Source organism: Varroa destructor, unplaced genomic scaffold (assembly GCF_002443255.2).
Source record: "Varroa destructor unplaced genomic scaffold, Vdes_3.0 BEIS01000006.1, whole genome shotgun sequence".
Lineage (NCBI taxonomy): Eukaryota > Metazoa > Arthropoda > Arachnida > Mesostigmata > Varroidae > Varroa > Varroa destructor.
This window is the reverse complement of record NW_019211459.1, coordinates 24,239,323-24,266,314: the sequence shown is the minus strand read 5'-3', so window position 1 is coordinate 24,266,314 and position 26,992 is coordinate 24,239,323. Positions and strand designations below refer to the sequence as shown.

At 39.4% G+C, this 26,992-nt stretch overlaps 2 protein-coding genes across 7 annotated transcripts in view; one reads left to right on the top strand and one right to left on the bottom strand.

Annotated features, from left to right (window-relative positions):
* LOC111252337 (gonadotropin-releasing hormone receptor-like) overlaps window positions 1-26,992 on the top strand; it is a 70,217-nt gene that overhangs the window by 35,252 nt on the left and 7,973 nt on the right. For 4 of the 6 annotated variants that reach the window (XM_086993838.1, XM_086993837.1, XM_022810029.2 and 1 more), the window contains 4 exons: window positions 12,263-12,460; window positions 13,290-13,448; window positions 15,058-15,241; window positions 18,403-18,669. In XM_086993838.1, coding sequence (XP_086849964.1) covers window positions 12,263-12,460; window positions 13,290-13,448; window positions 15,058-15,241; window positions 18,403-18,669 — 808 coding nt within the window. Of the gene's footprint in view, window positions 1-12,262; window positions 12,461-13,289; window positions 13,449-15,057; window positions 15,242-18,402; window positions 18,670-21,287; window positions 22,100-23,452; window positions 23,509-26,992 lie in introns of those variants that run through there. The other 2 variants (XM_022810031.2, XM_022810032.2) reach the window with 2 other exon arrangements.
* On the bottom strand, window positions 7,140-8,294 carry LOC111252338 (chymotrypsin-like protease CTRL-1). The gene has a single exon (XM_022810033.2). It carries the CDS (start codon window positions 8,138-8,140, stop codon window positions 7,295-7,297), a length of 846 nt encoding a protein of 281 aa, XP_022665768.2. The 5' UTR covers window positions 8,141-8,294; the 3' UTR covers window positions 7,140-7,294.

Genomic DNA, 26,992 nt, shown 5'->3' with positions numbered 1-26,992 from the left:
TGAGTGGCGGTTGGACCGTCTACTGCAACAATCATCGAGAAATCATGTCGACATCAAAGCTACCATGGTTCAAATGAACGATTTCCCATGATCTAAGCGATTTTTGCTTCAAGTGTACCATGGTGGCCTACATAGTTGGGTCGGTTAGCTGATATTAGGTCCGACGTTTTCCTTTTCGCTCTAATTGTTTACTTTAAACGTGGCTAGCTATTGCTTTATATACGAGATATATCTCGTGAAGGAAATTATCATTAGTTCATCAATATCTTTTGAAAAACAGGATAATGATGTTAAATAATGGGTAGGAGGATTTGGGCACACGCTTACGTTATATTTTGGGGAAAGAACGTGTCCGATTGGCATTTGATGATCGGCAAGACTTGGCCGAAACCCCAAGTTGTCAATTAAAGCCTGAAAAACTTGTTAACTTTTAGTCAAAAGTTGTCAACCTCACAAATGCTTGTGTATTAGTACTTTGTAATGTAATTAAGTGCAGCGTAAATTTCTCCTCGTCTAATACATTTGTCTATATTAATCTATTTGGAATAGAGCCAGAATTCTGCTGAAGGAAACAGAACCCTTGAAATCCTTCTATTTAAATCCCTATATATGAAATATTAGGATATCCACATAAGATATGATACCGTTAATCAATGCTTTCCGCAGCTTGTGCAAACGCCTAAAAAAAAAACTACACAATGTTGGTTTGACTAGAATTACAAGCCATATTGAACTCGTTACGGATATCTACAAAGATTACGATTTTGGCAATCAAGATTTGCACCAGGAGAAATTAATAGCGATGACGATCTGTGTTTGTTATTCCCTTCTGACAACTTCTATAATCAATTATTAATGATTTCTCAATGCAAAATATTTCATTTTAATTCGGTCACAGTCCACTTATCCTATCGTAGGCTACAAACAATTCTCACATGTTTAGGAGATAGTCAACTATGTGCAATCAACGACCTATGTGTATTGATCACCTGATTCGACAGGTTGGTTGCTAGTATTTTCACTGGATAACGTAACCAGGTGCTGCTTAATAACATAGGGCCTTACGATGTTAACTAGTTATCAATTACTGCATTGTCTTTGAGTTTCAAAATCATTATATTCGCCGTTACCTATGCCGGGCGAAAATACTTTACAAATTCAAAGCTCGCCCCATTGACAGAGCTCGCGGGGACAGAACGAAATAATTCGCGTAAATAACTTCCAACTTAAACGGTTGAAACACGGTACATTTGTGTTAGAAGTGCGGATAAATTGGCTGAACTTCAGAATAACGGTTATAAGCCTGTACCGAGTGTCAGTGCGCTTTGCTCGAACACAGCGGGGCCATTCATAGCGGTTTCTAGCTATAGGAGTCATTTTCTCAGGAGCAAAAACAATGTCCTATCATAAAGTTTCTTCACTGACAGCTACCATTTATGCCTAAGTGAAAGCTTCGTGAAATTTTATGTCGTAATTTACGCCACATACAGACAGACATATACGTTACAATCATAAACTAATTTCTGTCACCTTGTAACCTGGCAGAATACCTGTACGTGTTCACCGGATTTCATCGCATTTTGTGCGGTCACTCGTCTCGAGTTTCGAACTATTTCGATCAAAGATTTCCTGACAAGATGCTTCTTTCGAATTCTAGTAACAGGCAAAAAAATGGCCTCGGGGAAGTTAGCTGGGCCACTAATCATCACAAACTGATCTTTTCCCAATTGGGCATCAGTTGAGCTATAACGTTTACTTAAAATTACAAACCACACATTGAAGTCCCTTTCCAAAGGAAACCTCATATTTTTCCGTTGCAATCGTGATAACATGACATTTCGGATCTCATACAAACGAAGGACGTGCAAGGAAGTTACTCAGATGCTAGTTAAAAAAAAAAGCCATATTGATTTTACGTAATTTTGACACTAAGTTAGAGCTTATTGGCAATTAACAGATGGCTAACTGAATAGGTAGATTATTAGCTCTGATTCGTTACCAATATTTTGGTAACAGAGAGCGCTTTCCGCCTCGTTCCCCGTATTTGTCAGCCTCGCATAGAACACATTAGTGATCCTGTTATTTGCGATGACAAAGAAATAATAAATAACGATTTATCGTTTTAGAATAAGTTGTAGTATGAAACTCAAGTTAAACGTTTGCCCTGTTTTTTTCAGATTTTTTCAAGAAAAAGAGCTCTACTAAAATTTATTCAAAGCATTTACCGTTAGATAGGTTGGCCGCTTTCACTTGATATAAAGTCGCTGTCCCTGTTTGGTTCGTCAAGTCCTGAGGTTACTTAGACCGTCGATTATTTAGCTTGCAAAAGCCTCCAAATCTTGTTAAAATACTAGGCCTTCCGGCCCTCTCTACCTATTTCGTAGAGGCTCAACAAAGCTCAACTAGATGCATCGAATTTACTGTGAACATAAGATTTTACCGTTGTCTGAGTTCAATCATAGTCGATCGAGTTCCTGTTTGTTTTATGGCTGTATTTACAAGTGGCCGACACGATCATCGGTAAGCCCTTATTTTTTGTTACACGAGCATTTCAACTGACCTAAGTGAGTGAATTTGTGAAGATCATGGTAAGCAAACAGGGTCAATCTTTAATGGCGTTCATCTATAGCAGGATTCTTATCGTTCATAAGCGTAAGGCTCTGTGATGCTTAACACGGATCACGGCGTTCTTCGGTTCCAGTTCTTTGAGCTCCTCATATATTAAGAAGCTATCCTTTAGATTCGTAGAACAAAATAGTCCCGCATATAGAGCATATGCTTGAGTAACTTGTTCCTATTTCAATAGCTAGGACCTACTACGTAAAAACATTTGCATCGTTTGCTTAGTTATGTCTATCCGGTGAAGACGTAATTCCTTGTATGTTGTGCTGTTCTAAGCCTGTCATGGAGAACAAATAAATACACAAGATCTACTAAAAAAAGGTCATCCGTTACTTATTCTCTCAATAATGTACACCGCCAGATTATTTTATAATTTCTTAACACTTAGAGTTCAGACCTTCTTTCCGGTTCATTCTTAGTTAGCTTTGAATAAAGTTATGCTGAATTTCTGAGTCATCTCCATCGATGGTCGGTGAATACAACACTGATCCACAGGAGCGCTTCATTTATCCTCGCATAAATGTTAGGTAACAACGTGAATTCGAATCCGAAGCATACAATTCCCGTAAGCATATATCGGTCTTTTTGAAGGCACCAGAGGGGATTCCCGGAACAGCCAGGGTTTACGTCGCCCCGATCAACAGCCAATCAGCAAAGTATCGCAAAGCGAAATTTCGTCATGTACGTTTTGCCTCGAAGCGTATAGGTTACGACACCTTTCAAGCGATATCAGTCGAACTGTTGCCTTCCGCAAAACGTTCGACGCAATATCGTTGTCGAGACCTGTCCGATCCCAGCCTATAGCGATGCAAAGCTTGTCGTCAAACGAATTGACGGCATATCGTGTGGCCATGATTGAGATTAACCCGGGTCGCGAGTTCCGCTAGACCAAAATCAAGCGCAATAGCCGTTTCATTATAGGGAGAATGTCGTGGACGGATTATCGGCTTGTGGTAGTGCTCGAGCGGTTCGCTGATAGCGAAGTTGTGTTTTCGCAGAGTTATTCGCCACTCGTCGGCTTCTGCAATGCAGCGAACCGCCGTTAATATCTGCTGATCATTGACCAGGTTACCGCCGTAAAAATAATCCCAAGCTGATGTTTCAGGATTATATTGCCAGGGGAAGGATCTATGAACATTGGCTAAATCCGCCAAATGCCCTATTCGACGATACCATGCGCAATCGATGTACTATCGGCAGTCAATAGAGCCAGCAGGTATATACCTTTCACGTACAAGTGAACTAGCGTGACACGAAATGTTATATCTAACTAGTACGTGTTGAGAACGCTCTTCTTCGTGAGCTTGACGATACGGGGCAATGACATGACTTCTAATACGTAGCGGAGCATTTATATCGTTGGGTCGTGACTCGGACGATAACAAACGACTCATGTTTCAAACTGAATGAATAAACGCTCGCTGTCACGTGATTTCGTTGCAGAACGTCAACTCTTGCTGTCTGTACTTAAGTGGGCTGCCAATTTTATGGGTTTTAGTGTTGCTTTACACAATCATTTTCTGTGATATGCTGTACTCAAGCATGCAGATGTGTCGAAATTAGGTTATATGCAATTCCGAGCGCGGTACCTTACTAAGCGCTGATAATTAAAGATTGATTTAGAACTGTCTATTGCTTAATCAAGCTTGCTCTATAAAATGAGGTTATCACACGTACCTGTGCGATTTTCTACTAGAATGCGATCGCCATTTTTAAAGGCGGGCTTTTTTGAATTTGATCTCAAAAAAAGTACGAAGTTACCGAGTTGCTAGCTTTTTCATATGTTCACATACCTATAAGAATAGCAAAAAAAAATGTTGTTAATTGTTGGGCCAAATTAACGCTCAGGTAACATAGGGCTATTGTTGGGGTACAGATTATACATATGCCTAAAAGAATAATCACAGTCGCCACTGTTTTAGTCTTTTAGTTTAGTATTAGAAGTACTTCGCTAAGTAGTCTCCGGAGATTCTCGATGACATACAACGACATTTAAATCGCGTAATACCCGTTTAAATAATAGTAGCGGGACGGATTCCTGTTACTATTCCACCTAAGGACGTTTCCTATTCGTAATCACAGATAGTGTACGAAGCCCTAGAAACTCCACAGGCATGCCCCCGCCCAAATTAGAAACGGAAAGCAGCGGCGTCTCTTGCAGACTATTTGGTAAGCTTTTTTGCATACTGATAATATTACACTTACAATGGGTGGCCTTCGCAAACGCTTGTCTCATTTCCGAAAAGCAGTTTTACCTTGAGATCAGTCGGCACTAACCTCAACGATAACTTTTGAGACCAGAAAATTTTGAATCTATTATAAACTTAATCATCTTATTGAATATGGCAGTTCAAAGATATGCGATTTTTCCGTTTCGCATTGCTTCGTTCACGTTGTTACTGACACTTCTACTCGTCGATTATTCATCAGATCTCAAGGTATAGGATAAATATGACAAGCATGACGATACTTTTCGTTTCCTGTCGATACCCATTCTCAGTGTTTACATAGTCGGTTCATCCGAAGACTTCGCTCGTTCGTGACTGACGACATAGAAAGCGATGGCTAGATTGCTAGAACTCGAATCATAGGCGAGTGCATATCGATCATCACGTATGCATTGAAGCGGGCTTCAAACTCCACAAAGAAACACTTTACGAAGCATGGTTCTGTCAAGAACAATCCTGTAGTATCTTTTAGTAGAGGTGCAGTGCAATTTTTTCAAGTATATCCGTATAAATACCCCGGAACCGAAGCAATCTGCAGGCGGTAAACGCAGGATGTCAGTGTTCGCTGGTGAAGTCCAAGGACCTCGTAAGTCTGACGAGGAAATACCAAAGTGATTATAGGCGCCGTGTAGAATAGGTTGCTCTGATCGTTAGGTCACCTGAAGTGGTACGCCAATTAGATACTGTAGCAACAAACAACAAGTAGCTTTAGTTATTCATCGTTTGTCTACCAAGGCTCATTTGCAGGCGCCTCTACATGTAGAAATGTCTGCAGAAAAACCATCCAGGAAAATTCGTGTAGCTTGACGTTCTAGTCACCGATCAGTCAGACGCCCGCTATCTGCTCATTTAGAGGCACCACGCTCGCAGAAACCTTTACCTGACAATTCTCTTTTACTAAACAGGGTATCCGAAATGTTAAAACGAATTTAGCTGACAATTTAACACAAACGTTTATCTTCGTGGTAAAACGATCCATCATTAGATTCTAGATAGGTTAATGTGCCCTGCTCACCGGCTATCTGCTACTTAGTAACCATCCGTTTTTCTGCAAAGACCTTTATCACATATCATTTATTTCCATATATGCACTGAACAGATAGCACAGTCTTTTCCAAACTTTAAAATCTATATGTACAAACCAAATGATAGCTAGCGAAATTGGTACCTCAATTCTATAACGACGATAACCTGTCACAGTTACCCTATGCTAGTTTCTGATAGATATACCCCCCCACAGTATACAATTGGTTTATACTAAGCGAATAACAGCAGAATCTACGATCATTTCTTGACGAACCTTTATAGACAGCGTCTCTCGTCGCCTCTCTTCAAACGTACACTCAAGCGCCTGTTGGTGACATAAACGAGGTAATACGAATTTCGTAATTATCTATCTATTAAATTGACTCCACTGCTAATGTGCTAACCTTCACGTTGACCATCCGGGCATGGGATATGAACAGTGGCATCGATATAGGAACAACAAGTTGTTTTCCAAATTAGAAAAACCCTTCTGGAAAAAAAAGGGTTCTATGAAGAATTTTGTCCATAATTTACCAAATCTAGAGTAGACCTTTTTTTTTTTTCAGACGCACGCATAAAGGTGTCTGACGCTCGATTACGGAAACACAACTCTATTAAAACTGTTTATGTTCACAGAAGCGCTGTGTCAAATTATGCGCAATAGCAGACTGCGAACGAATATGGAACGTCAAGTCCTTAAGCAGTACTTACGAGCTATATAAAATAAAAATGATTTCATACCGTCTAATGGAACACCGAACGTCGGTATCGGGCATAAAATTCAAAACATCTATTTCCTTTAGGCTACATTTAGGTACATTCGTTCTCCTTGTGCTGACAAAACTTCTACAAGATTTTCAGTCAAAGTGCCTGGTAGAAAAACGTCCCAGGTGAAGATTGGTAGCGCTTTTAGATATCACAGCATGAACGATCTATTATTCATATTTATTAATAAAGACTCAGAGAATAATAGAGTTTCTACGGAGATTTTGCGACAAATGAAAGAATGAGATGAGTAGCTATAACGTTCGTTCTTGTCAATAATACATAACGTAATATCGGTTACGCATGAGACGTTCAGGTTAACTCACGTGTGTCTTAGAGCCATGGAATAGTTCAGAGAAACAATTACTGCTTACGTTATTTTAACGCCGAAATGTCAAAATCAAAATAATGCACATAGGCATCGGTTCCTTGAAGCAGAAAAGAACAGCGAAGTTACATACGTACCTAACCGCCCATGTTATTAAGAGTCGCTTGTAATTAAATGCATTAGATATTTATTACTTTTTATATATTCATGACTCAGATTAATGGATGAATTTCCTTCCATAGTGTGCGCCATTACGCTTTTCATGACAAAAGCAGTTCCTAAATGCCTGGCGGGGAAACAGAAAATTCTAAGTATCCCAGGTCGTTTAGACGTCCGGTCCTCTGCGCATCTCGTTAATCCACTGGATGATTTCACTAACACGTGCGAAGCCGGACGGTTCTAACAAGTTTTCATCTATAAAACTTGTAACGCCAACAAGCACATAACGACCGTTAACTAAACACTGTAGGGGACCGCCTGAATCGCCCTTATACGCTGTGCCTTGAGTTATAGGTTGTCCACAAAGAACACTCCTATTAATGCCCCATATGCGTCGACACTGTTTATAGCATAACGGTCGAACGATGATCTTTTGTAGGATATTTGCCGTCCTGGAATTGTTCAGACTGGTTTGACCCCATCCGGAGACGACGCAATCGATACCGTCAAACGTATCGAAATCGTTCGCAGACGGTAGACATATGGGCGCTATTTGGTGATTAGCACTAAAGCTTAACGGGGTCTCAAGTTTAACGAGGCCGACATCGTAGACCGGGTTAATCGAATCGAAAGAAGGATGTCGAATGAGTTTCGCCGACGATTGAATCACTTGCTGGGGTTCATCAACTTCCAGATTATGCTTTCCCAATACAATTTGGTATTGCACGTTCAAGGTTAGGCAGTGAGCTGCGGTAAGTATCCATTGCTCATCGATTAGGCTGCCTCCGCAGTAATGTGTCCATAGCCGAGTGTTTGGGTAGAGATGTACTTGAATAGATACCATCCAAGGAAACTCGTATGGATCGGCGTTTGTGCCATTGATCACATACTCTTGATACGCTTGATTTGGCCGAATTATGCCACATTCAAAAGCATCTCCGTTGCGCGGTCCAAGCGTTAAAGTCGCTATTACGGCACTTAGGCCAAAGACACAACTAAGGGGGCAAAACATCCGAAACTCTTACTAGTAGTTTCAGTCCACACTGTTTCTGATCATGTACCGGGCGCGTGTAGCCCAGCTAACACTTTTATATGTACCGTTCGACTGTCTTAAACATTATGACCATAGCAAAGAAACTACGCAAATCGTGGCTATTACTGGTAAGTAAAAAAAGACTTAGTTGACTGTTTAAATACTATGAAAATTTAGTAGGTATCTCAAAATTATTATGCCTAATCGGAACATGTGCCATTTATGTGATACGAATCTACTATTACTGCGTTTTATCGATCCTCGCTTCCTTTCACAGAATTCGTCGACCTGTTCTTATATTTCCGATATAGATATATATGCATCACTACAAATCGAATTGCAAAACCTCTTAAGATATTAACGAAGCTCTTAACAAAATTCAAAATTTGTCTATGAAGACCAAATATTGCTATTGCTGATTCGTTATAATTACTATAAGAGACCCTAATAAATATGGCGGCCTATGACGGGCATCCACAGTCGGATCTGACTACACATACCATTCAAATCAGATTGGATTAAGGCCCATCGTACAAAATACACGAGACAGTGTTTTTCGCCCTCTATAATACATATAATAACAGGTATAATATTTAGAAAGCCAATAACAAAACTCTTACTTGGGCCGATAACAGTCGTAACGCAAATGGTTTCACTAAACAGAACAATTAAATATCATCACATTCAACGGGCTTTGTAATTGTGTGTACACAATTGTAATGAATTAAAAACAAAGCATTCGATTCCACTTGATGCATATTTGCCCCTTGCGGAGGATAAAACCCTGGTCTTGTTGGGTTAGATGTTCATGACCCTATGCGTAACTTACTCGGTTAGGCAGTTTCACTGTATTTGGGTTAATCGCTCAATTTTTTACTGTATTCTTAGACCTTTTTGAATTGCCGTAGAAAGTCATTGCCAGTAAATATAATGGGGAAGATAACGCTCCTTATAGCGATTACTATCGCCAAGATGATGTATACTTGATGGTTTTCGCTGGTGTTAAAGGACCAAAGCCCTGTGATAGGTGCATGTTATCCGTCTGCTATAGTCGAGTAATTAGGCAAGACGAGATACTCTCGGAATAGGTCGTGGCAATTTTGTAGCAGTTTAGATGGAATAAGTGAGCAAATGCTGCACAGACAGTCATCAGAGGTAAATCGCTATATTGCACTGTACAGGTGTGGATATATACCGTTGACTTACATAAACAACGATTGAATAAATTATCGGACATAAAAAGTGAGATGAGCTAACGAAACAGTTACGACAAAGTGGTCTTAAATCAATTTCAAGATTAGGTCGTATTTACCATATTAGATATCATGCTTTCCATCAACGTTATCGTACTCGAATGCAATTGGCAACTAGGTAGAGCCTTGACAAAATCATTTGTCTCTTCAGGCAACGACGGCTAGATAACTACTACCTCAACCACCTTTTCCAGGCCTAAGAAAACGCAGTAAACCAAAGTTGCAGATGTTTCTTTTGATGTCTGAAGAGTTAATAATCGGGTGCACGTTTATGTGTACATGACTCTTCAGATTGACTCGCAGAAGAAATCGCTAACTTCAGATAATCTAGACATCAATCAAAACAGAATGATACATTCAGTAGCGGTTCTAGCGAGGTCATGCCGTTGGTACTTTTGTATCAAGTGAATCCATTCGGTCAAGTGCCTCTTCCCTTCTCCAGGGGATGGGCGAACTTGATAAGTACATTCATACATGCAATTGCGTGTAAAAGCTATATCTTTGTTACATTAAACATTGAGATATAAGATTGGGTATTCACGCGGAACGTTTTAAGATACGTACTGCGACTTCTAATATGCACAGCATGCAACGACGTCTGGCGGAGCGGTAAAGCTGGGAAATCATTCGTCAGCGACCAAAGACGTCACGAATGGCAACTTACGCTTGGCATAACAGTCGGATAACTAACTATCAACTGATTTTTCAGTACGGGTCTGTGGTACCTCGATTGATACCGCTGGCCGACTAAGTCGCAGCAGATCACCGTAAAAGGAATTACTTAGGAATTCTAGCATATTGACTATCTCTAATAGAACCTAATTAAGGAGTTGTATAAGCTTCATGAGCTCCGTGCGTCACTATTGAACGTGCTTTGGCGTGTGCGATGCGATCTTGGAAAATGTTTGGCGAACGTGCAACATTTTATAATACATCCAGTTAATTATGAAAAGGTGGCTTTTACAGTCTGTTCATGTTTCAATGACAGAGATACTATGGACATCTTGTTCATGTAATTTGCGTACTCCTTTTGTTCCTAACAAACCAATAAATAATAATAAAACGGAGCCGGAATTGTTGATTCGATTAAGTTGTCCAGTCCTAAACTATTGACTCGTGCTAGCGTTAAATAAAATAACTAACGCCAGGGCGGAATGGTTCATCTTCTCTCTCTAAAAAAAAAAGAGCTCTCATCTAAAAAAAAAAAACTCAAGATAGGTAAGTTTTAGCTTTCAACGTGACGTGCAAATTTTACGTAACAGGACCACATGATTATTAATAGATGTGGATATTGTTGTATTTCCTGATTAGTGTGGATTTACTGTATTAATTAACAGATGCTATAGCAAAAATGCTCAAGAAAATTCACTGTCGATCTCATAAACTGGCCCATTCAGCCATTCAGTGCTATTGTTTAGATACAGCCATTTTGAACAAGCTATGGCGCGCTAAAGGAACGAAATTGCAGGAAAACTGTAGATGGTCGGCTAAGAGGAACATTGCAGGCGTCATTTAGGCCCGATGTATAAAGCAGTTGCTTTCTGTGATCAAAGGCTCCCATTGACGCTTGCTTTTGACTATTACAGGCCGTATCGCTGCTATCTGATGCAGCTAATGACGAAGCATTCATGTTATATAGGTTTAAACGTTTTAGTCATTATTAAGAAATAATCATTTTAGAGACCCGAGTACAATTTGCAGCCAGCTGATGCCTTATGCTAATGCTTAGTTAGGGAACTATGATGGACGTTTACCTAGTATCGTGCCGAAGACGATAGAACTTACGAGATTGTAGGTGAAATTAAGGAACCGATTTAAAGTTGTTGGTTTACAAAGTTGCATATCATCAATTGGCGTCTACACCGGTTTTGTACCGTTCTGGACTACAAACATGTCCGGCTCTTAGATCACTCAAAGACCACTAAAAGGACTTCCAAATTCTTAAACCTAGTCTTCGTCAGAATATACATGACTACTTAACACTGAATATAAAAAACGATGTCGACAGTACCTATGTACCTATCTGAAGGTTTTAGCCCCTTCTTTTCTCGATGTAATATTTTAGCAGTGGTTTTAAGAAGCTTCTCCCGTAGAAGGATATTTAATTAAAAAAGAAAAAAAAAGTACTGAATTTTAACCAAAGAAGAAATTCTGCTTTTTTTGGTTAAAAACAGTATTCTGAAAGAGGATTAAACTATCTCCAATTCTGATAGGTACAGTATAATTAAGTGGGGTCGAAGCATCAGGTCATGCTACGAAATTACTGCTCAACCCATGTTTGTAAGCAGTTACTTGTGACACGATAGAAAGGAATAGGTCTGATAAGAACTGCGATTCACGAAATTAATCTTGGATATAATTTAGTTCGTTATGTAATTTCTAGTTATCACCGAGTTACAGCCGCATGTAGTACGAATGCACAGGAACTAAAAGCCAGTCAGCGCAATGTGAATCTGCCAAGGACATTAAAGAGTACATTATATTACTTCCGATTGCTCCTAAGGCATTCAAAAACTTGGTAATTATATGTTGATTTATATTATTCTTTGGTAATATACTCAATTCTGAAACGTAAACTACACTGGCCGCTGAGTAATAGTTTACCTGAATGAATCACCAAACATTCATTGTATCTCGACGAAATTGAATTCTGAATTTTCCAATCTTTCCTATTTGTGTTTTTCGCACGTACTGAAGTGACGCTCACACAATAACTGAGATGCACGTAGCGCCTAAACAAAGTTAGCAGATGACTGTATTATGATACGTGGGTTATCAAGCAAACAGTGAGTACTCCTATATGAGCCTGAATTTATCTCGGTCTTCATCTATCGACGTTCGTCTCTAGGTGTCAAACGTGGCCACGTTGGTATCAATATCGCGAGTCAATCAACACGTCCGTTCATCGCTTTATTCTCTGTTAGCAAATATGGCAGTTGCAGACCTTCTTGTCACGGTGTTCTGCATCGTTGCTGAGGCGGCCTGGACCGCAACGGTGGCTTGGTTAGCCGATGAAGTAACCTGTAAAGGGCTCAAATATATGCAGGTAGGTCTAATGACGACCATCACTTCGCACAAGCAGATTTCGTAATTATTCGCTGGACTGTTATTATTGATCCGATACTTGTCTATTTAGCCGATTTAGGCAAAATTTTAAAATTGTACTGGATTTTACTGTAATTTATATTTCGAATTCTACGCACAGTCAGGGGAAAAGTAGATGTTTATTTGGTTATTAAATAAGATCCTATTTATGAGCTAAATATTTCATGCGTCGACTGGTTTTCTGTTATTGAGCTAATCTGAGCAATAATAAATTTCATATATTTTTTTCAAAATATTTACATGAGGAATAATTAGTAACGACTTTAGATATTTACTGATTAACAAATTTAGTATGTAATCTACGTGATTTTGTAACTTTACTCAGTTCACAAAAAAACTATTAATTTTACTTTAGTTTCTATTATTCCGAGGTAGAAAAAATTACACACAACGCCTTGTGAGGTATGTTACGTTCAATATATAGCGCGTACGAGGTATGGCCATTGCGTCTTTGCTACGTACAATCGATGAAGCTCGATTACTTAATCTGTATTGATCCGAATGTTTTAATGTACAGAATAAAAACTTAAATGCACATAAACGGAAAAATCTGTTATGTATGAAGCCAAATCTAACTTTTCGATATTAAATTAATACCTAAGGCCATTTTTACTTATTTTTTTTACTTAATCACATAATTATTATTATTACTATTATTATTTTTACTCATGTTTCCTCTACGGATGAAACAACTTTCCATTTCGAACTGAATAAAACAAAATGCATTTTTTTTAGAAATCTATTTTTCCCACTTGTTACGCTCTACGCAGGTATTTTCTTTGTACCTGTCAACATTCGTGTTGGTCCTGCTAGCTTTCGACCAATACCTAGCAGTCACCTACCCGATGCGAAGGGACAAAAATCGAAGGCTCATTCGACAGCTCGTCGTGTTCATTTGGTTTCTAGCCGGAAGCCTAGCAATCCCGCAGGTGTGTAGAAGTTAATTTCACTCTCCACGCACATTTGCTTCGTTCCTTTAGCTTTGATGCCTCTAACGGTAAGTAGATGCAGATAGCGGAAATGACGGTTCCGAGAGTGGATGAGGTAAGGGTACTGATTTCAGAGACTCCGCAAACGAGAATTCGCGTAGGTTGCATAAGCATCGAAAAGATCATGCAGCACCAAAATGAGAGTTGCTGTTGATGAGGCACCATCGGTTAACGTATTGGCCCTACCCGAAAAAAGGTATGAATCTATCTCTGTGCGTGCTGATAGTCAAACCTATCGTATAATCGAGTGATCACTGCTGCTGTGGAAATTGTTTTGAGGTGACGCCTATTTGAAGTTAAATGAACCAATTTTATACATGATTTCCACAAGCTACTCTGATTTAAGATTATTCTATATACTGGCCTGTCCTGCTTCAAAGATATAAATCTATTTATAGAATAGCTGCTTGACATTATCCCCTCGATATTTCCATCAATAATATAAAATCTAAAGGAGATATAGCTACTCTACTGAAAAATCTTCGTATGTAACAAATAATATCCGCCCCTTTACGTGTTTTACTTGCATTGTCGATCTCACGAATTTCTGCTGTTTATACCAGCAGTTACCATGGTTTTACTTTAATAGGTCAGACCTTACCAAATCCCTTATTCGGCTGCGCTCATGAACAAGCAACTGGTTTTATAGGCCACTGATGGCTGAAACTAAGTGTCCATGTCAACCCTCATTTGGAAACTTTCCTTGTCCGAATACGAAATTTTTCTCGACGCTTGCGATTAGAGCCATGTTCATTGGCAGGACTCCCAGGTCAAATAGATTTCAAACGGTGTACAGGATAGATGAATGATTCGACCCTTATTGAAAATTCTTGTCGCTGTCGACGAGGCCATCTGACCCACGAAGTCAAGGTCAAGCCCATGTCTACCAGGAAGCTTCTACAAGTGGTCAAATCTTTTGGAAGAGACAGATATTTTAGAAGTTTATTTAGCTTAATACAACATGGGAGACAATGGTTCATTCAGATGTGCACGTGCCTCCAGTAACTGTTAATGTCACGGCCTCACTAGAGATGCATGCCCAGTACATAATGTTCAGTAGTTGTATGAAAGCTCATTTAGGAACACCATTTTTACGGAGGCCAACTTTTCCTCTGACGAGAACGCTTACCTTCTCGCCCATCAAATAAAAATGGTTGTTTATAAATCAAGCCATTCGTGAACACTGAAGGTTGTGCCCATGCAATTGTCTTAGAGTAAGTGGTACGAAAATCAGCTGAATTTAGAGATAGTGTAGGTATTATAAATTACACAATGTGAATAAACCTTATTATACCATGATGCAATACTAATAATTGAATCGAAATATTTTAGCTTGCTTAAGCGTGGTAAAAAAAAACGTACACTTTAACCACCTTACGCTACTTGCTGTAAGAAAAGGCTGTATTTAAAGTACGTTCGAATTTTTTTTTGTTTTTTTGCTTAAAAGTACTCTCTAATTATGAACACCACAATTTTCCAGTGGTGTTATCGGTACCACTTTCTTCACGTTTGGCTAGTTGTAAAATTTTTACTTTTGTCTTTTATATAGGTGTTTGTATTTCGTGTTCTTCGAGGCCCTTTTATCGAGGAGTTCTACCAGTGCGTCACGTATGGTTTTTATTCAGCAAAATGGCAGGAGCAACTATACACAGGAGTATCATTTGTGACGATGTTTTGCGTGCCGCTCTGTTTTCTCATTGCAATTTACGCTTGTACCTTCGTCACGATATCACGTAAGTTCATACCTTTTCCCGGACGATTACACTCTGCCTGGGGCGGTAATAACGTTCGTTCTCCATTTAGTATATGTTTGGCCCACAAACGTCTACCCTATTTTTTTTATTCACTATGCCCTCTTATATGGTGTGCGTGTTCAAGCATATAGGTAAATTTTGACAACGACGTTATAATTGACACAGTCAGCATCTCAAACACGCGCGTGGCTCCTGTATACTGAAGTAGTAATCACCTTCTCATGAATCGTACTGCTACCGTCTCAATAACAGCCGGCCGAAAAAATAGGTCTTTTCCAATATTTCATATTGAGCTGTTTCAAATGAGTGATTCCCAGAAAATTGGACAAAGGAATAGCCATCTAAGGTGTGTCTCTGAATATCGAATGGAGTTGATAACATCCTCAATAGTCAGTAGTGTACTGAATAGCGATTAACGTTGGTAGATAAGTAAGATACAGGCCAGTATCTGCAATGCGTAACTTTCAAACGGTGTCAGCAAACACATCGCATGCTTAAAACATTTAAACAAAAATACAAGACAAGAAGTATATAACAAGGTCGATGTATGGTCACGCAATGGTCTCGCACGACATATATATACAAGCTGACCCTTAGCTCGGCTCATAGCCTACGACTTTGGAGTCTCACTGGATAGTACTGCAAAGATAGTAAAATGCGCAAGCTCGATGTCGAGCTAAATAACTTTAACTGTAGTTCGCGAACTTTCGACGGGTAATGCTATACTCGAGGACCTAATGACACTGCAAGGGTGACTGCACACTTAATGTGTCAAAATTTTAGATTCTTACTGCACCTACTTCGTTCCTATAACGGAAAAGCTATTTCCGCTACTATATGCCAATTGTTTCTGATTGTCTGAATTGCTAACAATGATTGCCCCTGTAGTGGGGTAGTCCAAGCTCCTGCAGAGAACTCACACAGACCAGACTAAAATAGGCTTGAGTTTAGTATTGGGGCAATTACCCATGTGACGATCGTTAACGTACTTCTTGACTTAGTGGAAAAAATGCTGTATTAAGTTAGTCTGAATAAAATGGCAATTACCTTTTACTTTTCAGTACCTGTTGCAGATTTGCACCACCTTGTTCTCTATTTGCTTTGGGTCAAATTGATCATTATAAACTGTGTGTGTTGAATCTCTACTTGCCATTGGTGGTGCTGCAAGGAACTTGTCCCTTAGCGCAGAACGTGTTTGTTTAAGTTTGGCTTCAAAAATGGACCGGTTTCCGAAAACACTAGTCGAGTGCACCAGTTCACTTCCACTGCACTATTATGAAAATTCATCATATATATTAAATTGCCGGACTCGAAGTTAAGTTTAAAAGAGTGTGGTGAAGATTCGTGTATTATATATCATATACATATACGGTATGCTACATGCAATATCGCCTATCGTAAATGTACTATAGAGCTAAGAGTTTCGAGTCGAAAGACACGAAATAGCTGACCATGTTTTAGTTAACTTACGTTCACGATAGACATTACAGGATGATCTTTGCCTGCACAGGTTAAAGTGGCCGTAAGTAAAAAAAAAAAAGCACGCAGCTATTTGTTATCTTTCTTAACATAACTGTAACACTTGCATAGTTTAGTCTGACGAAACACCAGCCAATATTAAGTTGATTGTGTAATCTATAGTTACTTTAGCAAGGCATATGCGTAGAGCGAGGCTTCTTATATATAATAAAGAATCGTTTCGGCAAAAAAACTGCGCCTATTTTTCACTTATATGAGACTAGCTAGATTCCCTATTTCCTTTTTGTGATCTTACCTATATGATCCGCCCTTAAGACCAGATGTAGGCAAGGTTGAGGTCGCCCTAATCCTATATGAAAATTGAATTATTAAATAAATAAACACATCAGATTGACAGCTATCGAAAATAAAAATAGCTTCTATCATGTATGTACCCAGCAGTTTAAGGCGCATGGTCTAGAATCTGTAAATTATCAAATTTTCCTTGTAAATAAAAGATATGCAAACTGTTTTAATGGATGTTACTACAACAGGCTCATGAACCCCACGGCGAGGAAACACAACGCTTAGAAATAGCTATCTTAGCTGGGTGTATAGGTGCGATCACTATACGGTGTCTCCGTTTATTCCCTGCATTTGTTGTTAAACGAACTAGCTATCATGATCGCTGTAAGTTAAAAATACTCTCGCTAGACCCGACAGTTTCATCATTAGCAGTTGATAACTCTGTAGCCGCAAAAGTAACACCTGCCCTTGGCCTACATCGCCGGCTTTCTTCATCCAAGTACAAGTGCGTTTACTGTTTAGGAGAACAACAAGCCCGACCTCCCCCTAACATTTTTGACGATCTGACACTCAGATCGTACAGGACAAGTAGCCGTCAGCTTTGTTTTTAAGGTTTGAAGTGCGATAATGCACCTCTCCGCATATGACACGTCAATGTAAAAAAGGCGCCATGGAACTTGTTGGATACTAGCAGAAGAGACCTATACCTAAATAGGATCGTGTCGTTTAGACTTCCCACTGATTCAAACTATGTGGGATGTATGGATCGGAGATTTGTTGGAGATTCCCTATTTTGAATGAAAAGTTTGGAAGCTAGCTAGCTAGCTCTGTGCGTGAAAATTTTACAGAACTTACTCTTGTTTTTAATAAGAGCGTATTATCTTCGCGTATCTATTATTTGTGTCCTATAGACGGACGTTTAGTTTATGCATAGGCCTCGAATTGAAAATAGGTGTTGCATTTCGATGAATCGCTGTTTTTAATAATCTGGTCTATGAGATTTGGTTCGGTAGCTAGAAGCTGGTTAAATCCTTTGTCGTAACAATTGTGCTAATATCCTGAAAAGGTTGTGGTAGAAATTGAATGAGATCTCGATTGTTATTTTAGTCCCACTTCTAACCTATAGTTTTTCAAAGAATGACTACGTTCGAATTGAAGTTAATGTCGAAAGTGCCAAAAACAATAGTTTAATGAGCTATCTTAAATTTTTTAGCTAATATAAACAAGCAAAAGTGCATATAATTGCCTTTGTTTGAGTTCATATCGCCTCGTACTCACACTATATATACAACTACAAGTTGTAGGTAATACAACGTAATACGATATTGAGTCACCATAAATGTTTAATAATTAGTTTATCAACATTTTCTTGATAGGCACTCAGGGAGGCGTGTTACTGCTCGCCCGTGGCAGCGGCGTCGGCTGCAGTGTGTCGGCTACGTCATCTTCCTTGACGATGGAGCAACAACGTAAGCGATTGTTTAACCGTGCCAAGCGAAAATCACTTCTAATAACGCTTGTCATTGTGGCCGCTTTCGTCGTCTGCTGGACACCATACTACATGATGATGGTGATCTTTGTCTTCCTAGCTCCTGATGATCAGCAGCTTACCGAGGAGCTGTCGGCAGCAATCTTCTTTTTTGGTAAGTAACTACATTATATGTACATTACGTTATACAATAGACCTCTGTTATTGAATTGAACGACTAAGAAATATATTGGTATTGTAGTACCGGAACTGAATCGCTGAGAACTTATTGTTAAAAAACAGTGATCTCTTTTCATCGAACTAATTCACTGAAATTCTGCAATCTAGTAAGGTTACACTGTTGACTTCTATTTATCGATAGGAGAAGAATGATTACATGTGTTGCTTGAAGTTTATAGCAGGCCATAGAAGCTACCTATTTACGAATTTTCAGAGACCTATATTGATACGACACCGATAGCTGAAAAAGTAACTTAAAAAACTGGCTACGTTACCTGTTTTTTTCACCACTTGCATCCTAATTCCTACTACTTAAAACCTCACATGTACTTTATTAGAAAAGTTGAAAGAACTTTGATTATCCGAAAGTTGGCTTCAACTTCATATGGTATAGTTGAAAGTACAGGACATTAAACATTATTTGTAGTTTTACCCTGCTACCTAAGGTATACTGTGCAGTTTTCATTTAAATTTCTGTCCCTAGTTATATACCATCTTTTGACAAGTTTTCTATAAATTGGTTTACTTCACACTGTATAAAATGATATAGTGATTAATCTTCTGTCACGGGCGATATTTTTAGTCTTGTTGTCTACTGAGATATAATATAGACATCTTTGGATATTCGACATATTTTTATTTTTGTCCATAATTTTTCCAAATATATATATATCTATATATATATAAGGAATAAGGATGATAAACTTTCTTTGGTCGACTATACGAGGTATGTAATGGATTGGCGCTAACGATTATTCCAAGAATAACAAGTGTATTGATAGGTAATTATATATATATATATATATATATACATATATATATAGGCTAAGCTAAGCGAAAGCCGTTATTGTGCCATGACGTTATTGTACCTAAGGAACGAGAACTTTCGGGCTGCCACCTTTATCACTACCTTAGCTGGTCACGACTAATGTTTATACTCATAGCCATATTTATCATTCGACTTCTGATAAATTTCTTGCTTTGAACAAGCAACACGCTGGCGAACATGTCAGCGATGTTATCAAACGCTAACCACTTATTTATGTAGCTAAGCGCCATTGCAGTCATTTATGTGTTCTTGCAACTGTTAGTTCGTTAGGGTGTGCCCTGTATTATAGGCGGTCTACAGTTCAAGACATGCCAATAGTGACTCACAGAAGCCGGAAACCACTACTCGGATAGTCGCAAGGCGAGCGATAAGCCATAGAAGGGAGATTTGCCTCAAAATCATGTCTAGTGGTTAGATGAGAACTGCCCTACGTGTAATCGTTCCTTGACAGAATAAGCCTTGCAAAGTGCCAGATGTACCGACTGATAATGCCCTCTGTTTGTTCTTGTTTAGTCAGTGGCTGATCCATTTCCACAATTAGCTAAATCCGGAATAATTTCAAAACAAAATACGTTATCGTTTCATATCCAAAACTGCATGGGTCTTTGCCACGCGGAAAGCTTGCTTAAGTTATTCTTAGCTCACAAATTAACTATCAAGCATGTTCGTTATTGCAGCGTGAGCCGTGATTGCATGTATCGACGCCTCGTAACCAAGTTTTATGCTTTTCGTTTCATATAATTTCGGAGTGATTTGAGTTATTTTTTAGGATAATTATCGGGCCTTTATTTGTCGTAAGATCGAAAAGCAAAAAGATTTGCTCTTGTCCTTTGTTTGTGTCCTATTTGGCTTTACATAGTCGAGCGGTTATGCCAGAACAACTTCCGTGAGTGTGTATGATGTTTACTCTAGAATGTACGATGCCTTTCCCAGACATTACCACTTTATCCTGTATCTGTTCTTCGAGTTGTCCTTCAGTATTCGCAGAGGGGCGGCGTGGCCTGAATAGCGAATGTTGACCTCTCTGCTATGGCAACATGAGCACTTGAACGTTGACAAGTGTTCTACGAGTCTGTTTTGTAAACGTGTCAGAGAAACCCCAGATGAGTCCAGCAAGGCCTACCTTGGCTGGACCTTTTAGAAGAAGCAAGTCCTTGATGCATTACCGAAATGATTTTGAAGATTTGTTCGCACAGTAAAAATAACCGGAAGTGTCTATAATATATATATATGTACATACATACATATGTTGTAGGCACATACAACAGACGGTACACGATGACAGAATAAGCATTAAGCCTAAGAGTTGTCGCAGCGAATACAAACATTAAGGCCGGGCCTTATGGTGGATCCTTTTCTTTTTTCAACGGGGCGTAGAACGGAACGTACTCGTTCGATCATGTTTACTTACCGGTTTATTCAGTTCATTTTTAGCTATCCGGCAAAGATCGGCCAATAAAGTCTTATACTAGGCTTTGATGAAGCCACATGATTGATTACCGGGTTGGGTGAGAACATTGCCGTGACTCCTACGAGTATTAATAGCATTACGGCTCCACACATTGAGCGCATCCTTGTTTTTCATTTCTAAATGCCGTTTCCCTCCGCTGAGCTTTTAAGCAGCAGAAGCAAGATGGTTAAAAGGCTCGACGAACTGCGGCAGTAGATGCCTAGGATTACTGATTTTGCTTTTTGTCCTTTTTGGTCGAAATAAATATTAACAGAAGGCAGCACAAAGTGAAAACGACGCAAGCGTCAGTATTTGTTCGCTATCGTAACAGGGAAAACGCTGTTGTCAGTGGTGGCAGTGACGGCGATGATGACAGCGGCGTGAACATCAACAACAAGTTACTGGGGGCTATCCCCGAAAGTACCACAGGGTTACAGTGGAGTTGTCCGATGTGGTCGGACCAGGCCATAAATGGAAAATGGGCTGGTCGGCTTATCGACCCGTAGCCGATTCGCCGGCTGTAAGCTACGCTGTTACTCAGAAACCCCTGCGAAGCTGATGGGAGGCTGCTAAGGGACAAAGAGCAGGAGATAAAAGTATGAAGTGCGACAATGACCGCTGCAGAGAACGAATCTATCATTTGGTGTTCTAACCAACTAAGAGAGATCTCGACACTTCTGTCTGCACATCCAACGTAGCAATGGCAGGCAGAGAAAGCCGAACATCAAAATAGCGCAATCAAGATTTTGTCGTTGGTGTTGAGAGACGCAAACGCGTACAAGCTACGAGATGGGAAGAGACGACAGTGAATGGTTTAACGAAAGTGATGAAATCTGGCTAGGCCTATAGGACGGAAGTCAGGAACGAGGAAAAACAGGACATGTCTATTGCTACAAAAGAAAATAAACGTATAGTCAGCCATCTATCTGTATCATATAGTTCTGTGTAAGGATGTTAATTTTATCGCATTGCTCGATAATTTGTTGTTTTTGAAAATCCGTTTTCTATACTATGGATTTTGCTGCCATTAGTGCTGCGATTAAATCGGAAACCGGCAAGGCAATAAAAGTATTTGGCAATAATGGATTCTTGTTGCAACATCGTTTTTAAGCAGATGTGACAGACACACCAACGATTACTCGGTCTTGCCGTTTCTTCCATATAAATAGATATGTCAGTGAGCCTATGGTGCCGATTAAGTTAGTCGTAGTTTTGTCAAAATACCTGCGTACTGGAAAGACCAACAAGGAAATAGTGTCAATATGAGAAATTCTACTTTAAAATAGAGAAAAAAATATTAGATAAGTTTCGGAGCATGCACGTAATAATGACAATATCATAAGATGTATATAAAAAATTATTTCGGCTCTACAAAGATAGTTGTCTTGTAGAGTTAAACTTTTCTATCGTTATTGTTTCGGTCCTGAATTTTCTTAGCTTTACGATTTTATGTCACTTGCGATATCTATTAGATGGCTGAATTTTATACGCGACCCTTTTTGATTAAAGTTAATTGACCTTAACCTGATCGTTTCCAGCAGACGCTATATCTTCGTCATCTCCAATTACCTGGCCCAACTGCAGACTATACTGCAACACACTTATTCCATAGACGTCACGTGATGATCTTCTCACTTAGCAGGGAGCTAACATAGGAAAAAAGTTCAGTCTTTAGGAGGCTAGCAGTTCCTGGGAAGAATCCACTGGTTTTTGTTGGGACTTTATGGGATTGTCGCGAATAAGCTTTGCTTCATCCGACTTCTGCAGGCGGTGGCCGATCTTGTATGTGTCCTTGATTATTTAGATGCTGCTGTCTCGGTGTTTCCTCAACGATTATATCAACACGACAGAACTAGATTGATTTTTCTTGCTGCGGATTCGTTGCAGCGGCGATAGAAATGACACATTTGCGGCATTTTTAATTTATAAATGTCAACCCGTTTATACCTAGGCTGTCTTTGTTATAAGGCAATACCCTTCAAAAACACCTCGATTTGCTCGACTGTCGTTGATCTGTAGAAGTTTTTAGCGAACGCCCGCTTTACAGGACCAGGGAATTTACCTTAAAGATTTGTTTCTAAATGATAAACTTTGTCAGTTCAATGCTTTAATTCAGCGTTGAAATCACACATTTTACAATCTCATTGTGGGCGTAGCAATACTTTTCGCACTTTATCTCACTCATAAACATACTGTAGGTAGTTAACTATAGTCCCAGATGAGTCCCTAGGGGCGGGGCAGACCACAGCCATCAATAAGGCCAGTGCTGGTCCAGGTGAGGTGTTCGGTTAAAGGGAAGTCGATTGAGAACAGGTCAAACTGAATGAGTTTAATATGACCTGGAAGAGTAGTCAGGGAAGCGATAGAGAAAGCAGACGAGCAAGCCGAGGAGTAAAGGAAGAGGTAAAGGGATTTACCACTGTATGAATGATTTTTCAGTTGGATCTGGTTCCTGCACGAACATGTACTGGCAGAATAGAGCTAACTTGCAAAAAGTAAGTGTCTTTTGTTCCCGTTACCTAATTAGTCTTTTTCTTTTTCGTTTTTTTTTTTTTTTGTTAAAGGATCGGTGTTAGTGTGGACAGTTTCGCTATTATTTATGGCTGGTTACAAGAAGGTACAATGGTAAAGGCCTCTAGATGCCATTTAGTGGTTTACCAAGAACTAAGTCCCAACCTTTTTTTTATACAAGACTAATACTGTCCCATGAAACTACCTATGCGGATCCGGTCGACTATTTGCTTGTTCTTGCCAGCGTACAGAGCACTTCTTACAAGTATCACTGAAACAACACTGAAATACGTGAAACGTAAGTGGGCGTAATCTCATGGAAAGTAAAAACTTCCTAGTCGCCTTTTCACTTTTGGTAAACTGATTTTTGCTAATGAGTCCAGAGTTAATTCGTGTTCGGAAGCTGCTCATTGTCCGTATAATATAGAGCGATGAAACATCGTATCAGGAAAAACGTGCCACGGTTCATTTTATCGCTATCCGACTCGATTGTCCTCCTGTTACAAATCTACCTCATCGACTTTAACATGCGGATCGGTTTCTCCTTATACGAATCGAGGCACTCTAAGCTATTCTCGCCAGTCTTATTGTCGGCACAGGATAATCCATTTGTGAAAGGGCAACCGTATCAAAACATCAACAGCAGCTTTCGTCTCGTTGCCATAGCAACCAACTGTGCAAAACAGACAAACTTCAACGAAAGAACGAACCAACATTCAATAATTCGACGGAATTAACTGAACACTGAATATTTCTTCTAGCTTTGGCAGAAAATATCCTACTTTCACGATGGCACCTAGTTGGAACGTGAATCGAAAATCCTGTAGCAGGAATGAGACGGAATGCGTGATCAGGAAGCAAGAAAGTTTGATTCCTTTTTCAAAAAAAGAAAAAAAACAAGCTCGTTTGCAACCAGTATGTTAGATAAGCGTGGAACAAATGTATAGCAATTCGAGACGGTTCTGAATTTGACGGAATAACATACAACATTTATATTTGAATACGATAAATTTTGGTCCATTATACACAATTAGATGATTGAATGTTTTGCACTGACTCTGGCATAGTTATTTTGCCATGTGAATTTCCTTTTCCTTCCAGTTATTTAAGTTGAGCAGCACGATTTTCGCGGAGTTCTTTATATTTAACAAAAAACCTTAATTGTTCTATGAGCTATACAATTTTTCATCATTTGTGATCCGAACGAACGTATATCATAGCCTCAATCTGTTTTATTGTAATTTCCTATAGAGTTCGCACGAGTGGGTTCAGGGTCTTAGATCCTTCTATAATTAAGGGAGAAAATAGTCTAATTATATTTTAAACTACTTTTTACATTTCGTCTCGCTGTCCAGCACTTCATAATACAAATGGGAAAAGATCATTAGAGAGTCCAAATGAGTACGTCAAATGCTTTTATTTGTTTACGGTTTTGATAGACGGCAATATTCTTCACTTTTGGGATACTTGGCAGAACAAATTGATCTCATCTTCTTAATTTTCGCAGTTTTGAACGATACGTATGGAAGCTTCAGTACAATTAGTTGGGTGTCACAGGTTAGAATAGATCGTGATCAGATTGAATGAAACGACAGCTTCTCTATGCTTTCCTGAGCTCGCCGTTACGGTACTAAAAAAAAAAGCAAAAGTTTACTCGAATTCACCGCATTCTACGTTTTCCAAAATCCTTGAAGATCTTAAATTTTCGGGCCTGCAATGGTTTCTATTAAGGTAAGGACGAAGGGAATGACTTATACGTGAGTGTGCCGATTTGGTGAGCATTTGTAACCATTTCTCATGAATGAACGAAAGCATTAGCGAGGTACGCTAAAGGCAGCGGGCGAGCCTGCCGAGGCAGAACTCAAGATGTCAAACAAGATCCGGTATTTCCTTCACAGATGGAGAACCTGTCGCCATATGATACACGATCATCTTATGTATGAAATGGCATTCTCGGATGTAGGTTTTGTCATACTGTGGCTATAAGCATTAGTCAGCTTAATTGAGATCCATCTTAGCTAATTGACTTGATGCGGGAAGCGTTACACGCAAAGTATCTGATCGTATTCGTCCAAATGCCCATCTTCGAAACGTTATCCGTATACAGACGAGATGATTCCAACCCTGTGTACGTACGCTTACGGGATACGATGAATCGATTTTCAATGCATGTATCACAGGACGTTTTAGTTCAAGTTAGGGGTGGATATCTGGGAACTACGTGAGGATAATTTTAAAGTTGAATAGCGGATTTGAAGTGATAAACACTAATGAGTTTGTCATACCTGTCGAACGGACACTAAGATTATTAGTCAATTGTAACGCCCCGTAGGGCACGGCTGACGGAAAAGAATAAAAGAAACGACCAAAGCCAATGTTTACAATATGAGACACTTATTTTTGCTTGTGTCTTCCTATCGGCGTGTGTGGATTTGATATGTGATATAATCATCCGTTCGATTAATTTCAGTCAGTACAGTGAACGAACAGATCTATATACCCAATTTACCCAATTTAGTTTACCCAATACCCAATTTAGTGACGGATAAATGTCGTCTAAGGTTGTTCTTTCCTCGCTGAGTAATGCTGCTACTGGAGCCAGCGGCCGCTATGAGCGGGACGAAACTTTCTTACGTGAGCAAAACGTAAATACTTTAACATACTATTTATGGAAGCGATTTTAAAAAATATTTAGTATTGTTTGTTAGTCGAGCTGTTTTTTAGATGATATCGTTGCTGGGACTTCTGACGCTACCGCTGGGTTTTTTTTGGTCGCGGGTAGAATACATCACCTGTAGTAGCTATAAGGTAAGTCTGAAAGGCACAACGCTCTTAGCTACGACGAGTTAGTTACCACTATTGTTATAGGATGACTGATATCTGTCGCTTCGATATCAGTGAAAACTAGCCGTCTTTTTTTTTGTGCACTAGTGCTCATAGAACACCTGAGGAACGTATAAACGGTGTAGTTAGTCGTCTCCCGATCAGCAAAGATCGCGCCTGTTTACTCTTGATGATTACAACTGTGGATCAACTGTATTTCTTCGGCGATTCCCTTAAAGGCTAACGTGTTATCTAAAGGAACGTTTGCTATTATTAAGCGTCGATTGATGAATCTGCATAAAAAAAAAAGCAGGAATCTGTACGTTCAGTACTCACTCAAAATAGCTCTTATTATTATGTACCATCACGTTTCTCGTTTCTGTTAATTCGGCAATAACTAAAACTTGCAAAGCCAAGTATTGTATTCGCGAATATAGGACTAGCTAGGACTCGCGGGGATTGCAAGAGCTTAAAGAGAACGTTACACTGGGTAAGGACTGATCTTGTTACGGCTTTCTTTGAAGAGAATTAGACGCAACGATCGAAGATAATGTAATTTTTTCGCCACCGGCCTGAAGACATTCAATCTATCAGCGATTAACTTTACGAATTGGTTACCGCCTGGCAGTAGGATTAGCTATTTTA